Source organism: Cnephaeus nilssonii (genome assembly GCF_951640355.1).
Source record: "Cnephaeus nilssonii genome assembly, chromosome: 11".
NCBI classification, from domain to species: domain Eukaryota; kingdom Metazoa; phylum Chordata; class Mammalia; order Chiroptera; family Vespertilionidae; genus Cnephaeus; species Cnephaeus nilssonii.
In genome coordinates, this window is record NC_137082.1 from 63389919 (window position 1) to 63407225 (window position 17307).

At 42.0% G+C, this 17307-nt stretch overlaps 1 protein-coding gene across 4 annotated transcripts in view; it reads left to right on the forward strand.

Moving 5' to 3' along the window:
- Positions 1–17307, forward strand: part of GNAL (G protein subunit alpha L) — a 105093-nt gene that overhangs the window by 66987 nt on the left and 20799 nt on the right. For all 4 annotated transcript variants that reach the window (XM_079783932.1, XM_079783933.1, XM_079783934.1 and 1 more), the window contains one exon: positions 8737–8834. In XM_079783932.1, coding sequence (XP_079640058.1) covers positions 8737–8834 — 98 coding nt within the window. The remainder of the gene's footprint in view (positions 1–8736; positions 8835–17307) is intronic.

Here is a 17307-nt window from a genome sequence, read left to right on the forward strand (position 1 = left end):
AATCTGAAATGCATTCAAAAGCTAGATAAGATGAACCATCTGCCACACGATCCGTCCATTAGGATAAATAACTAGGTATTTAATAAAGTTATTGAATGTTGAAATGAATTAAGCATGTTGAGTCAGAAATTCCAACTCTTATAAAATAGTTCCAGACGTTTCTCTTGGGAAAGGAAGGAGGCCCATTCCCAGCATGTGCCCAGAGAACTAAAAACATGTCACACAAAAACTCATACACGAATATTCATAGCAACACTGTTTACAATAGCCAACAGTGCAAACAACCATGTCCATCAAATGATGCATGGGTAAGCATGCTGAGTGAAAGAAGCCAGACACAGAGGCCAGGTATTATATGATTTCATTTATGTGAAATGTCCAGAATAGGCAAATCCATAGAGCCAGAAAGTGATTAGTGGTTGCCAGAGGCTGAGGGAGGGGAGGATGAGGAGGGACTGCCGATGGTGTGGGGTTTCCTCTGAGGCTGATGTTCTCAGCATGATTGTGTGATGAGTGCACAACTCTACGAGTAGGCTAAACACCACTGAATTGTGCACTTTAAATGGGTGAATTGTACGGTATATGAATTATATCTCTGTTTAATCATTACATACAAAATGAAAAGAAAGAGGAGAAGATATAAAACTTAAAATCAGAGAGTCTCAGAACTGGGAGAAACCTTAAAGATTATCTCATACAAACACATAAGTATGAAACTGCAAAGTGTTTGGGGTTTTTTGGACAATTTCCTCTCCTTTTTATGTCAGTTGCCTGTTGCCAGACTCAGGGCTGCTGCAGAAATGCTAAGGAACTCAGAGGTTGCCTTTGCAGCCTTTCATTTTATAGCTACATGGAGATTTGATCACCTCATACCTCCGTAGCTGTTTGTTACTCTCCGGAGAAGGCTCTTGCCCGTCCGGTGACGCAGAATGTGGGGCTACAAGTTCACAGAGCAAAACCCCACACGAAGTCCATCCCCATGAGGACATCGTCAGCTAATTTTAAGGTTCTGGCTATACATCCATTAATACAACAGGGGCGGTGGGACTGCACCCCCCATCATCACTCCTGGCTTCTCCCTGTCCCTCCTCCACATCCTCCACTCCTCCCCGCTGCCTTGAAGGGGTAAGCTGTCGGCCCCAGTGACAGGCATGGGCACCCTCTCCCTGGGCAAAGATTTGGAGGCTCAGTTCATAGCACATGGCTGTCAAGGCGAATTTTTTAAGTTGTAGCTAACATGTAAGTATTCTGCGCCCCTCTTCTTCCCTTTTTTCTAGTCATCTGCTGCATTTTATTCAGCCAGCTTCACTCCCTCACCAGCTGTTAAGAGTGTGTCTAGACAAGTCACATTAGCTTGGGGGCCTTTCTGGAAAGGTCTGAAAGCCCAGGGCAAGGCCAGGAACCGGAAGCGCACTGCTGAAAGTCACCCACTGGCGGCGGCGTCCCTCCGTGCCTGTCCGAGTTGTGGGTTCTTTGCACAGCCACACCGCACCTGCCTGACTGGAGCACAGCCCTCTCCTCAGGTTCAGAAACCCTGTGTCCTCTCTCCTATACCCAGCACCGAGCATAATGCCTTATGCCGCCAGGTGTCCTGTAGATGTTTCTAGAACTTGGTTCTGAAGCCTACACATGACTTCTGTTTCCTCACCTTGTGTTTCTCTCTTGGCCTGGTATTTTGTGGAAGAGCCACACTCAAGGGGCCAAAGAGCCACATGTGGCTCGCAAGCTGCAGTTTGCCACAGTTGTACCAAAACTACTGAGTCGGGTCCAAAGCTAAAGGATGCCCTAGACCCGTGGTCGGCAAACTGCAGCTCGCGAGCCACATGTGGCTCTTTGGCCCCTTGAGTGTGGCTCTTCCACAAAATACCACGGCCTGGACGAGTCTATTTTGAAGAAGTGGCGTTAGATGTTTAAGTTTAAAAAATTTGGCTCTCAATAGAAATTTCAATCGTTGTACTGTTGATATTTGGCTCTGTTGACTAATGAGTTTGCCGACCACTGACCTAGACCCTCCCCCACCACCAGCACATCACACTGTTGGTCACCACAGTGTTGACCATCTTGAGTCTGAGCTTGCCCTCCCTGATGTCAACCCCGTCCTGCTTGTTTTGTCTTTCCAGCCACTCTTCCTCTGTGTGCTCCCCTTCCCATCCACCAAGTACTGAAGAGTCTCAGCCAGCGTCTGCCTGGAAGAAGTTACACACACACAGACAAACATACATACCCCGCCCCCCCGCCACACACACACACACACACACACACACACACGGAGAAAGGGGAACCTCAGCAGTCAGGTTTCCCCAGATCGGATCTGAGCCAAGGCACTCACCTACCAGCATCCATGCCCAAACCATACATATTGTTGTATGACTTCTCTTAGACACCTTTCTTATGTTTTACACTAAAATGTTCCCAAAGAAATATGTCCTTGTCCGTGGGACTATAGCGAACTCACTTCTAAAGACATTTGCTTTCAATTTAAACTTCTTCCCAAAAAGAGGGGCTCCTCTCTCCATTTTACCTCTCATCACATAAAGCAAGACAGATTTGGAGTGACTAAGAAGACCAAGAATAATACCGTAAAGTGTTATGTAATTCAACCTTGATGTTCCAAAGAGAATTTGTGTCAGATAACTTGACAGAGACTTGTCTGGAAGCAAAGACTAAAGTCGTGATTCTTTGAGTCCCTAATGAAAATACCTAATTATTTGTTTCTGTTCCCACACAAATCAGTTTCTCTGGGGAATGTCTTCGGCATGCTCCAAGGGCACAGTTTCTTCAGAGAATTAGGCTTTTACAGCAAGAATCTTAAGTGTAAGAGTGGGAGTATTGTGGAGGGGAAAAGCAAAAGCTAAGAAAGTAATTTTTTTGAAAAATAATACTTAAGGAAAATTATGTTCCCATCACTATAGAGTAGATTTATTTAATTATCTGCTCTGGGTTCTGGAAGATCTGATTACTAAAACTTAATACTCATCCCAGTTGTTTTGTGAGATTATAATTGAGAAACAAAAGATAAAATCTCTAGGTAAATCTTATTGTACCTTGAAGAAACGTGTAAGAGCAACAAAACCCATGAAACCTTGCCATGGTGGCAGGGAAAGTCCCTTGGCTCAATCCTCCTGCCTTTGAAACTACAGGGAATTCTGATCCTGCCCAGGCCTCGGGGGCATCCTTTGGGGAGAGAAGCAGAGAGAGGCCAGAGCTATGTAGGTAACTATTTCTGTACACAGCTGCACTGGAAGGAATTGAAAGCTACTGGAACTCATAAGTGAAATTAAATAGGTTGCAGGACACAAGATCAAATGCAGAAATCAACTGTATTTCTATGTACTAACAATGAAAAAAATCCAAAAGTGAAATTTAAAAAACATGTACATTTAAAATAACATCCAAAAAAAGCTACTTTGAAAAAAATGTAACAAGTGATGTGAAATATCTAACACTGAAAACTGCAAAACATTATTGAGAGAATTTAAATAAGACATAAATAAATAGATATGTCATGTTAATGAATTAGAAAACTCATTTAAGATGGCAATTCTCCCCAAACTGATCTATAAATTTTTTAAATGGGCAATTTCAAACAAAACACCAGCAGGCTTTTTAAATAGAAATTGACAAGATAATCCTAAAATGTATGTGGAAGTTCAAAAGACCTAAAACAGCCAAAACGATGTTGTAAAAGGACAGAGTTGGAGGACTTAAATTACTAATTTTAAGACTTACTACCACCTGGGTAGCATGGCTCAGTGGTTGAGTATCGATCTATAGACCAGGAGGTCACTGATCAAGTATTGGTCAGAGCATATGCCCAGGTTGAGGGCTTGATGCCCAGTGTGGGGTGTGCAAGAGGCAGCCAATCCATGATTCTCTCTCATCATTGATGTTTCTATCTCTCTCTCCCTCTCCCTTCCTCTCTGAAATCAATTTTAAAATTTAATTAAAAAAAATACTTACTACCAAGTTTTAATAATCAAGACAGTATGGCATAAGGATAGACATAGATCAGTGAAACAGAATTAAGAGTCCAGGAACAGACCCACATGTGTTTGGTCAGTTTCAACAACAGTATTAAGGTAATTCAATGGAGAAAGAATAGTCTTTTCAGTAAATGTGCTGAGGAAGTTGCATATCTTTATGGAAAAAGGTAAAACTTGACCTTTTCCTCATACCAGCCCCCAAAATTAACTCAAATGGATCTTAGATCTAAACGTAAGTACTGTAAAACTTTTAGAAGAAAACTTTAAGGAAATATTTTTGCCTTTAGGCTAAGCAAACATTTCTTAGAACACACACAAAAAAGCATAAATGCTAAAAGGAAGAAATTAATTAATTGGACATAGCAAAATTAAAAACTTTGCTCAACAAAAAATGCTTAAGAAAATTAAAATGCAAGCTACAGTTTGAGAGAAAATATTTGAAAGACCTATAGTTGACAAAAGACTTGAATCAAACAATTTTTTAAATCTCTTATTCTTATAAAAGAATAAAACTCAATGGGGATGTAAAGTACAGCATAGGGAATATAGTCAATAATATTGTAATAACTATGTATGGTGTCAGGTAGGTACTAGACTTATCACTTAGTAAATTATATAAATATTTAACTACTATGAAACTAATATAAAATAATATTGAATGTCAACTGTAATTTAAATTTTTTAAAAACAAATGAAACTACATGAGCTCACTCATCTAGGGGAAATTATGAACAACATAGACTGATGAACAAGAACAGCATCAATCAGACTGTCGGACCTCAGAGGGAAGGTAGGGGAGGGTGGGGATAAGGGAGAGAGATCAACCAAAGGACTTGTGTGCTTGCATATGAGCCTAACCAGTGGTCACGGACAACAGGGGGGTGGAGGCATGCGTGGGGAGGGGTTTGGGATGGGAATGGGGGGGATGAGGACAAATATGTGATACCTTAATCAATAAAGTAATTTTTTTAAAAATGAAACTAACAAGACATACAATCCAATTTTTTAAATGGGCAAAATATTTGAACAGACACTTCAAAAGAAGATATGCAAGTAGCCAACAATTACATGAAAAAATATCCAACCTCATTAGAGAAATGCAAACTGAAACCATAATTAGATGTCACTACACCTCCAATAGAGTAATTAAAATTAAGAAGACTGATAAAAACCAAGTATTAGTGAGGATGTAGAAAAATTAGAGCCCCTAGACCAGTGATGGCAAACCTATGACACGCGTGTCAGCACTGACACGCGTAGCCATTTCTGATGACACACGGCCGCTGAGGATGAAACATTTGCGAAATAATGTTTTTTCCTCAAAGTGACACACTACCCGAGTTATGCTCAGTTTTTTGGCGAAGTTTGACACACCAAGCTCAAAAGGTTGCCCATCACTGCCCTAGACATTGCTCTTGACAATGTAAAATAGAATAGCCACTTTGGAATCCAATTTAGCAGTTTTTTAAAGTTAAACATTCACTTTCCATTTTACCCAGCAATTTCACTCCTGGGTATAAACCCAAGAGAAATGAAAATAAAAGTCCACACAAAGACTGTTGCACAAATATTCCTAGCGGCACTATTCATAACAGTCAAAAGCTAGAAATAACCCTCCCAGCTGGGTTGAGTGTTGACCTATGAACCAAGAGGTCACAGTTCCATTCCCAATCAGGTATCAATACCCAGTGGGGGGCATGCAGGAGGCTGCTGATCAGTGATTCTCCTCATCATTGATGTTTCTATCTTTCTCTCCCTCTCCCTTCCTCTCTGAAATCAATAAAAATATATATGTTTTAAAAGTAGTTTCTAACGAATTAAAAAAAAAAACTAGAAATAACCCAAATGTCCATCAACTGGTGAGTGAATAAATAATTGCCCCCTAAGCCCTCCGATAGCCCCAAAGGTTTGCATGCACCCCCAACCTTGCCAGCCACTCACCACTTGCCTTTAGGATGGTGCCTCCTGCTTACTTAAACCACCATGTCCCTCGCACAAGAGGAGAAATCTTGGAGGCCCTAATCAAAGGCCTTCGGAGATTGGAGTACAGATAAGATTCTGCTAGTGTGGGAGCTGATGAAGGCAGTGACAAAGATTGGGAAGCCAATGCCTGCAAAATCCAGCTCATTAAGAAGAAAGGGAAAGCAACAGCACTGGGTGAAGAAGTTCACAAACAGGCTATGGATTTGGATATAGAATTTGATGTGCACCTTAGAATAGCTCATACCCGTTGGGCGGCACATGGTGAGCCCAGTCCTTTCAATGGCCATCCCCAGCGCTTTGGTAAAAATAATGAACTTCTTGTTATTCGCAATGGAATCATCACCGACTACAAAGACTTGAAAACGTTTTTGGAAAGCAAAGGTTGTGACTTTGAAGCCGAAACAGATACAAAGACAGTTGCCAAGCTCCTTAAATACGTGTATGACAATCGGGAAGGGGAGATACCAGTTTTACTAACTTGGTGGAGAGAGTTATCCAACAATTGGAAGGTGCTTTTGCACTTGTACTTAAAAGTGTTCATTTTCCTGGCCAAGCAGTTGGCGCAAGACGAGATAGCCCTCTGTTGGTTGGTGTACCAAGTGAACATAAACTCTCTACTAATCAAATGCCAGTACTCAACAAAACAGGCAAAGATAAGAAAGGAAGCTGCAGTCTCTCCAGTGTGGACAGCACAACTTGCCTTTTCCCTGTTGAAGAAAAAGCGGTCGAGTATTACTTTGCTTCTGATGCAAGTGCTATCATAGAACACACCAGTCATGGCATCTTTCCTGAAGATGATGATATAGCTGAGGTGGTGGGTGGCCATTTTTCTACCCATTGAATTAAATGAACAGCAGGGAATCACCCTGGAAGGGCTGTGCAAACTCCAGCAAATCATGAAGGCAACTTCAGTCCATTTATGCAAAAGGAAATTTTCGAGCAGCCAGAGTCAGTTGTGAACATAATGAGAGGAAGTCAACTTTGATAACTATACTGTGAATTGGGTGGTTGCCATGAGGGCAAAAGACTGAAGTGAAAGAGATGTCAATATTCTAACAAAGTGTTTTATTGAAAATTTATATTTAGTAACTAATATATAGTCATTTGCTTCCATGACAGTATTAAGTTACTTTGGGTAAATTCAGCAATATGAATTCCTAAAGCCACCTTTTACTTTGCAATAAGGAAAGTTGTTTCAAAGGATGCTGCTGTCACAGTGAATGGAATTCAGCACTGTGTCCACACAGGTTTGAGTGAACCAACAATCACAGTTCACAATTAACTCATAGTTTTGTTTTTTAATGCAAAAAAAAGCAATAAATTACTATCCTCAAAGAGTGTGATTTTATTTTTTTTAATTTCTTTATTGATTAAGGTATCACATATTTGTCCTCATCCCCCCATTCCCATCCCACACCCCTCCCCACACATACCCCCACCCCCCTGTTGTCCTTAACCGCTGGTTAGGCTCATATGCTTGCACACAAGTCCTCTGTTTGGTCTCCCCCTTTACCCCCACCCTTCCCTACCCTCCCCCTGAGGCCCGACAGTCTGATCCATGCCTCCTTGTTTCTGGGTCTGTTCTTGTTCATCAGTCTATGTTGTTCATTATTTCCCCTAGATGAGTGAGATCATGTGCTATTACAAATACACTTATAAGAACCGAAAATGAGACAAGCAATAATGGTTATGGTGACAGGCAAATGAATCAGTGTGTAGTGAGTTTTTTTCTGGGCCAACAGTTCTTTTGAGACCCAATTTCAATGTCCAACAGTTCCTTATGTGTACATGTCAGCACTGACATTTCAGTTCTGTATGGTGGACAAATGGTGGTAATGCAGGTCCGACTGTGTCTGGTTTGGTCCTGGGCAACCTGCAGTGATGCACAGCTGCTAACTGCTAGTATGGGAAGGCCACATCAGCATCTTCCATCTCTGGACTGCTTCTCTTCTGTCTTCATGGCTGGAGTAGTCCTGTCGATTCCTCTCTGTTGCTGGAATCCACATGGTCTCGGAGTTGTTTTCTGAAAATATACAAACATATTCTCGACCAAAAGTTAATAAAGGAATATTTTCTATAAATTTGACTGGGAATCCTTTTTCATTTTTGCCCAAATGATTTTCCTCTGGCTTGTTTTGTCACTTGGTGTGTTTTTCATGGGTGTCTTGCTTTTAGCCTTACAATTAATTTTCTAAAGTATTAATTTTCTAGATGTAATTTACTTACAGGATATTTTTCCTTACATGATATTAAAGAGTGTGATTTTAAATGTCTCTTTCTTAAATACCTAATGCTCCTGAGTCAGATTTAACCCACCTGCTTGACTATGTCTAGTCATAATCGTGGCTCACATAGAAAATTTAGAGCCACTGAAGCAGGACTTATACTAGGCATGTGTTCTCAGTGCTAAAGTGTCAGTGCCACTAGTGAAGTTATTGAATAATAAGAACTTTAAGATTGTTAGCTAACTGTATTTCTGGTTAATGAATGTCATTAACTTTTGACTTGCAATTTTTATTTTGGGGAACTTCCTGGAATGATAAGGGTGTTTGACAGGTTAATTTGCATGATGATGACATACATGCATCCATTTTTTCATCACACAAAATTCAGGATCTGGGCATTTTTCCATGTATCAAGTAGACTTCCACAAGGAAAATAATTCATGCGCTACCTGCAAACTTCGGGGGGCAGTTTCTTTTTACTTTTAACTTTTTGAAGGATTATATAACATATGCGTCCTCTCATTTGTAACTTTTTCAAATTTTAGGAGTTCTTTGATCATGTGAAGAAACTTTGGGATGATGAAGGTGTGAAGGCGTGCTTCGAGAGGTCAAACGAATACCAACTGATCGACTGCGCACAATAGTAAGTCTGCCTAGTCAAGCCCAGGTTTCTTTGAGGCTAGAATTGCACCACAGGGGTGCTGCCCTCCCAGGGTCACTGACGTCCCTCAAATGCTAGGGACAAATAATTAACGTCTCACTACAGAAATCAGCTTTCAAAATTAGGCACATGTAGGAGATGGAAAATTGAAAATCCAGTAGGAATCAGTGTTTCGGGGAAGAATCAGAAGCATGTGGTATTATTTTTATCCTGACCATTGTTTTCAGTTCTATTCATTTTTATTTCTATAGGGTTATAAGCATAGTGTAAATTATAATGTAATGATATATTCGTTATCATAATTCAATTTTGTAGCAGGGACCCCAAATTAAAATAATAGCAACACTGCAATCAAGCTCAAGCTCTTACTTAAAGTAAAAAGTGATACACAGAAGTAAATTAGGACCCTGAGAGTAGATGATGATTACTAATAAGTAAATGTTTGGTGAGAAATGTAATGAAGAGAAATACAAATAAGGAAAAGACTCTGGTGCCGAGGCTGGCTGATTGCTTTTCCCTGAAATTCCTTGGTATTTTAGATTCATTCTATAACTATTAGAGAATAATGGTCCCCCAAGAAAATGTTCATCAAGGAGTTCTAGATATATTTGCTAGTTTGATAACAAAAACTGTGTTTAACTAATTGTTTTATATGACTCTTTGGGCAGCAAGAAATCAACACTTTTACATTTTTTAGTTTGTAAACTTTAAAAATTCATACATGTTGAAGGGATTCCATAAGCATAAAATCTGGGAATTCACAGTATTTGGAACCAACTAGTGGGATTATGCTGTAAATACAGATTTCAAGGAGAAGGCAGTTGTGTGGCCACCGGTAGCCCTTTCTCATCCTTAGGAGTTCAGGCACCATCACCATGTGGCAGGCCCTGAGAGGGGCCACTGGCAGGGCCCAAGGAGGAGGCACTGGGTGTGTCCGAGGCACTGACAGGAAGCCAGTCTGGGAGCAGATAGGTGATGGAAGAGTGGCTATCAGCAGGTGAGAGAGGTCGCTGTGGCCAGCCCCTTCCAAGTGGCTTGGATCTTCTTCCAAATGCGATGAGTACCCAGCGGCTCCATGAATGAGGTTGTCAGGGTCACTCTGGCTGCTGTATGGAGAATTAACAAAAGGAGGCAGAGACCTGAATGGGGTTCCTTGGGTCAGGTGGTGGCCATCGAGGTGAGCCTTGGGTGCTGAAGGGACAGAGCGAGGTGGTAGATTGGGTGAGGGCGGCAGAGGAAAGGGGGACGGGGGGAAAGGATGATAACGCAGTGGGGCATGGAGCCATTTATGGAGATGTTGTTTATGGGAGAACAGAGGAAGGTATCAAGCTCTGATTTGGAGAAGTTAAGTTTGAGATGCCAAAGTGATATCTAAGGAGAGCGTTCAAGCAGACAGCTGGGTGGAGCCTGGAGCTCAGAGCGAGACTGGTGATCCAAGCATGGACGTTATCAGCCCTCTGGTGGTACACAAAGCCTTGGTGATGCATGGACACACCCGAGTGAGTTCAGAGAGAGGAGTTTCCTGGTCCCTGGAAGATGAGTCCTCAGAAGCTGGTTTCAGGAGGAGGGCCCTAACATCACATCTAAGGAGTGGGTGGAAAGAGGGATGAGGGTCTCTGGGATGAGATGCGGGAAGACTGATGGTGTTAGTAAGATTTACTTAATCTCCTCCTTATCTCGACCAAGAACTGGCTACACCCTCCACTCCCACGTGAACCCCCAGTCTGCAAGCATTTGCTGAGCAGCAGCTGTATCCTCAGCTCCTAATGGCACAGTAAAACCAACATGCAGCGCAGACTGCATCCACTCACGCCGAAATGACCAGTGGAAGCTTTAATGAGCCGCCACTGCATGTGCTAAAGAAACTACTTGCTAATTAAAATTTTATTAACTAGAAAAGTATTTTAAATTTCTCATTTCCGCCTGGCTGGTGTGCATCAGTGGTTGAGCATCAAACTATGAACCAGGAAGTTACGGCTGGATTCCCAGTGAGGGCACGTGCCCAGGTTGCGGGCTCGGTCCCCAGTACGGGGTGTGGAGAAGGCAGCCTATCGATGATTTTCTCTTATCACTGATGTTTCTGTTTCCCTCTCCCTTCCCCTCTCTTCATTGTAATCAATAAAAACATACTTTTAAAAAAAGAGGAAGTAGATTAGTGGTTGCCAGGGGTTTGAGGGAGGGAGAATTGAAAGTGACTACTAACAGTACAGGGTTTCTTTTAGGGATAATGGAGAATGTTCTGGAATTGGATAATAGTGATGGTTGCACAAACTTGTGAATATACTAAAGACCACTGAATTGTATACTTCAAAATGGTGATTTTTTTATGTTATGTGAAATTGTATTATGTGAGTCATATCTCAATCTGAAAAAAGAAAGGTAACAGGGAAGGAAGAATCGGAGCAGGAAAAGTAACGGGAACACTGGCCAAGCCTGGCCAGCAGGGCAGTCTCCTCGTGGAGCCAGGGTCCTCTTGTCTCCATAGATGACAGTCTAAACATGCATTTATAGGGCCTGCTTCTTCACCCTCAACCATGCCGCTCTCCGAGCCTGCACACGCATACACGTGGGAGTGGGAGCTCCCCGATGATCAAGTGCCTGTGCTGTGCAGAGGAAAAGGCCATTAAGACCTGTGTTGTGCTATTTGGCATGCAAGGAGTGGAAACTTGCTCAGGCAACTTCAGGAAAAGGGAAATTTGCTCTAAGCCTCTCAGAAGCCACTAGTGAGTCTGCGGCACTATAGGGAGCAGCTTTTCTGTTCCTGCTGGCTAAGCGTTTTGACTTCACTTTTCCTGTCTGCTCTTCTCATCCCTTGCTGCTGATCCCAGAGGAAGCAGAGGAGATCAGTTTTGTTAGCAGCCACGCAGCCTGTTCCCATCTAGCCTTGTCCCCCACCCCATCACACTGGCCCAGTCAGTGGCCGTTTGCATGGCCCTGACCAGAGGCTGTGCTAAGGCCAGGGCAGCTGGACTGCAGTCTCCCACACCAGGACTGACATGGCTAGAGGCATATGGAACAGTTACTGTAACTGAGCTTTCCATATTGTACTTTTGGTAAAAATGGGTGTATTTGAAGCATCAAGCAAGCTGTGCAAATGACCAGAGATTATATATTTGATACCCAGTTCCCCACTTTCCACTGGGAACCTTAAATACAATCTCTACGGCATTGTCCCCCAAAATGCATTTCCTCTAAGTCCTAATAATAAATGATTATGTAGCCATGGAAACAGCTATTTTGGGAGAGAGAAAATTGGATCTTAAGAGCGGGTTTATAAAGTCAGACTTTGCTTGATGTAACCTGAAGCTCTGCAGCTGAGAGTGTAGGTTCTTCCGCTTTGTACCAAGGTGTTTGCATGCTAAGAGCCTCTCCAGGAGTATATCCATTTGAATAATTGCTTTTAGAATACTCTCAAAGGCAGAAAATGTCCTAGAAAAAAGAAAAGAGCAGTGAGAAAGGTAAAGTGATTTTCTGCTCCGTCTTCTGTCTGCTTCTGCAATCTGTCAGGAGTCCTGGCGACTACATGTAGCCTCTCTCTAGTACTGACTTGGAGCTCATGGCTCTCAAGTCCTTGAATCTAAGCTTTCAGGACAATCTGGAAATTATTAGCAAAAATGAAATTTGAACTTCAAAGTTGACTTTTATTTTTTGCAGGTCATTTTAAAATTAGAGAAACTACCATGCACTGTTGAATTCATTAGATATATAATCAACTGTCTGGGTACACATACACATTTTTTCTGAACTCTCATTTGACCTTTATTTCTGACCTTTATTTTCAGTTTTATTTTCTCGATCTGTGGAGTTGGAAATGTTCCTGTTCATGGGCAGTGCAGTATACTTTTTATAGGTATGAAGAATAAATTTAGTGGCAGTGCAAACTAGGTAGACCAGATATCTCAGTGTAAGTCGGTCAGCCCCTCGTTATCTATGTCTCTTAGGCTCATTTGTAAACCCTCATCCTGGGAAGGAATTACTAAGAGGGTTTGCTTAGCACCAATGTTTCTATGTGAGTAGGAAACCTGCACTTGTCCTCCCGTGTGTCTCTCTTTTACTCTTCCACGACTACCATGCTCACAGCATTCTAACTCCAGATGCAAGGGGGAAGTTTTTCCCCACCATGCAATTCTCTGTGACATCAGCTAGTTGTCCTGCAATTTAACTCAATTCTGACACTATCTACTAGAGACAAGGTCAGATCCAGAGGTTATGGGCTGAGTCCCATGAGGTTGCCCCACTTCAGAGGCCACTTGCACATAGTAGGTCCCCAGCTTACCCACAACTTCTGTTCAACTTGGCTACAGATCAGAGGTTCCCATGATCTCCTCCCCTTTGGGTTTGATTATTTGCTAAAACAGCTCACAGAACTCGGGAAAACACTTACTTATATCTGCCAGTTTATTAAAGGATACAGATGAACGGCCAGAAGAAGAGATACATAGGGGAGGCCTGGGGATGGAGGGGCTGGAGCCCAGGAGCTGGGGTTGCATTAGCCCTCGGGTACATTTGTATGTTCACCAACCCGGAAGTTCTCCACACCCTGTACTGTTGGAATTTTTATGGACACTGTGTCGTGTAAACATGATCCCTCACTACGTCCATTTCCAGCCCCCTCTCTCCTACCTGGAGATTGGGGGCAGGCCTGGAATCATGGCTTGGTCCTTTCAGTGACCAGCCCTGGATGGCTCCAGGAGCCCACCCGGAGTCACCTGATCAGAACAAACCAGACCTCTATTATTCAGGACATTCCAAAGGATTTAGGAGCTCTGTGTCAGGAATTGCAGTCAGAGACCAAACAGTAGATCAAAAGATGCTTCTAGTGCTCTCATGACTTAGGAGGTTACGAGGGTTTTAGGAGTTCTGTGCCAGGAGACAGGGGCAGATATATGTATTTTTTTCTATTATCTCCCACTGTGTACATGGATTATTTAAATCTTTCAGAAAAACTACTCCCTTGAGTGGAAAATCCCAGTGGTTTCCTTTCCAACACCTCATTGAATCCTCAGACTTCCTACAGAAGACAGGACCCCGGGACTAGCTGGGGCTCCAAGTCCTTGCCCCTCGCACTAGTTTCTGATGCTGTTGCCCATTCACTAGGTATTGTTAGGTTCATTTTGAAGGCTGTGAAAATCAGGCCCTTGAACTATACATGGCAAAATAATATTTTTCTACCTTAGAGCTATATTTTTCCACTTATTTCTTAACACTGAGACCCTTTGTCAAACAGTATTCTGTATGGGGTAACATAGTGAGGAGGGGTCAATGGTGGTGAGGAGCCCAGCTAGTGGCCCTTAGCCCATCCTGGACTCCTTTGTGGCCCCTCAGTTGGCCCCAAGACACACCAGGCTCCAAAGGGCCCTGTTTAAAGACTAGGGCCAGTTTCCAAAGTCTGTAGCCACAGGACTAAATGCAGTTTACATCAAATACCAAGTCAAAGTGCTATTTTCTTGGAATAAATATATCATACCAAAGTCGTATTTTTTTAGAATTAAATGTGATAGATGTTCACATCAATCACATGTACTTATTATAAGTTCTGTGTAGCCATTTTGAATAAAATAAAATTGAATTTCAATATTCATAGATGACAGTTGAGTTTTGCATTAGGCTCAACATCCAGTTTTTTCCTGCTGGGGTAGGGTGTATGGAAATATTCTGGTTTATGTAGATGAGTAGTAGCAAATGGTAGCAAAAACTGGTTTGTTTGTTTGTTTTCTTTGTTTGCCCTATAATCACAGGAAACATTTTAAGTTAAATTATACAGAAATGTAAAAAGGAGAACTGTAAGAAATTTTCTTCCAAGTTGAATCAATAGCCTTTAACAACTTCTTACAGTAGCTAACATAAAAGTGAAGTCTGAAAGATGCTTAAAGACACAAATACTGTCTAGTATGGAAATGTGTCACATTTTCACCTTTGATGGTGTGACAGGTACTGTGATGAGAGCTTGGGATGGCCTTTGATAAAGCAGCGTGCTTCATCCTCTGTGCCTTCAGGGACCTCCCTTCACGATTATACTGGGGACAGATGCTGTGCCATCTAAACAATGGCCAGTGCTCTGCTATAACCTTCCTTCCAAACAGCACATCTGCAAGAAGGTGAAATATGTGCATAGTATCTTGACGGTTTGGGTTACGCAGGTACACGCAGGTGTCAAAACTCAGCAAATGTACACTTAAGATTTGTGTTTCTTTGGATCTAAATTTTACATTTTAAAAAACTATAAACAAATATTGATGTCTAGATAAAGATCTGCATGCTGGAATATGTAGAAGGGAGTGTACCAGTGTCTTCAATTTCCTTGAAATGCATCAAAAATAAGACAGATACATGGATAGATATGTGGGGGTTTTTTAAGTATAGTAAAATGGTAATGGCAGAATCTAGATGGTGGGTATTCAAGCATTCACTATAAAATGATTTCAAATGTGTTGTATGTTTGAACTTTTTCATAATAAAATGTAGAGGGGAGGAAAATATACATATGTATAGATGTGATAGGAAGTGTAAAGAAAAATCAGAAACAGCAGCACAAATTAACACATTTGGTGGTACCCCACAAATTGCAACATGGCATTTAAGACATTTGTGTGTGTGAGGGGCTTTTTTTTTTTTACAGTTCTTTCCAGTGTTTGCTGAATTCTTTGAAACACTTACAAGGAACCCAGGGAATTCATCTAAAACCACTACTACTATTAACAAAGTGTACCTAAGGCTTGTGAATACCTTAAGAGGTGTGTCCTGTATTTCTAAGCTTCTAAGTGTAGCTGCAAAATATCTCATCATTATTGAAAGTTACCATGTGGGGGTGCTGTTCTATGCACATTACATGAGTTAACAAATTGATCCTCACACTAACCCAGGGGTGGGAACGTCCAGCCCAAGGGCCATAGAAAGCCCCCAAAATCATTTGGTCTGGCCCTGCCAAGGCATTAGGGGTGAGTTAATTAAATGCTTGACCAAATATAGCAGCTAATTTTAAGTTGATAATTTTGTATGGCCCACAAATGATGTTATGACTATCCAAATAGCCCTTGGCAGAAAAAAGGTTCCCCACCCCTGCTCTAGACTGTGGCCAGGCTGGAGGGGAGACCTGCCGTTATTCCATTATTCACTGAATGTCGTTTCAGGGGATGTTAACTTGTTTTAGCAACCTTCCTTCGGTCATATTAACCTTGCAGTCAATGCAACTTCTCAATCTTCTCAGAAGAAAACTAGTAAATCGACTTATCTTAATTCAAAGATGACTGATCTTTTATTTTTGTTAACTTATTGGATTCCCCATTGTTTTTTATTATTGGTCTCCAGTATATCTATGAAACCCTATTTCCAACACTCAGCAGGTGGGTGGTCCCAGGCCAGTTGCTTAGCTCTCTGTGCTCTGGTTTCCTGACCTGTAAATTGGAGGTATTAAAAGTGTCTATCTCATACGGTGTATGGGGATGAGATGAGTTAATTCATGTAGAGTGTCCAAAATAACGCCTGGCTCATCAGTACTTAATAACTGTTAGCTGTCATTATGCTCATAATCTATCACAGTCTCTCATGATTATATTGTAAACGCTCTCACCTAATGAGAATTTGTCACTAAGCAAACTGTAGAACATGGAACATGCTTAAGGAACTGGTTTGCTAACTGCAAGCCAGGGACTCAAAAGAAAGGGAGGGTAGGATGGGGTTGAGCAGAGGAGGCATAGGCCCTCTGGCCCCACTTCAAACAGATTCCTTCTCTTTATTGTTGTTGTTGTTGTTGTTGTTGTTATTATTATTATTATTATTATTATTATTATTATTATGTTTCTAGAAATGTCACATGTGAGGAAAGAGTTCTACTTTAGGGGAAAAAGCAATCTTGGCTAAGCTGCTAATGATGGTAATGCCCTATCCCTGCCAATCACAATTCAGTTCAGCAAAACCTTATTGGATGCAGTGCCTACTGTGTGCAGAAAACTTGCTGCCCCCCAGGGAGAAGGAATAAGACTGTTCTCTGCTTCCACTTGGTTCATGATGCAGTAGGTAACCTGTCTCTGCAGTCTGCCCTGTTTGCTCTGGCAGAGCTGCCGAGTACAATGGCCCCACAGAGGCAGGGGGCCCTGGGAGGCTTCGTGGAGAAGGTGGCTTTTGAGGAGGGGCAATCGGCAGAGATGAATGGGATGGAAGCCCAGGCAGCAGAGGGTGGAGCTTTGATTCTCATTCTCCACCCTGATCAAATGATACTCAATGTCCAAGCTTCCTTCTGGTGTAACTGGAGCAGAGGGGAGGGAAAGAAATGAGAGGATGGGGACCCCAGTATGCCACATAGAGGAGTTCAGCCTTTCTGCCCAGGTTTGGAGCAAGAGAGTGATCTAATCAGAGCCGTTTTAGGAAAATGCACGTAACACCAGCACTTCTTTAATTTGTGGTGCAAGACACTTGGCAAGTTATCACAGGAGGCGCACGGGGATGGGGAGACTCT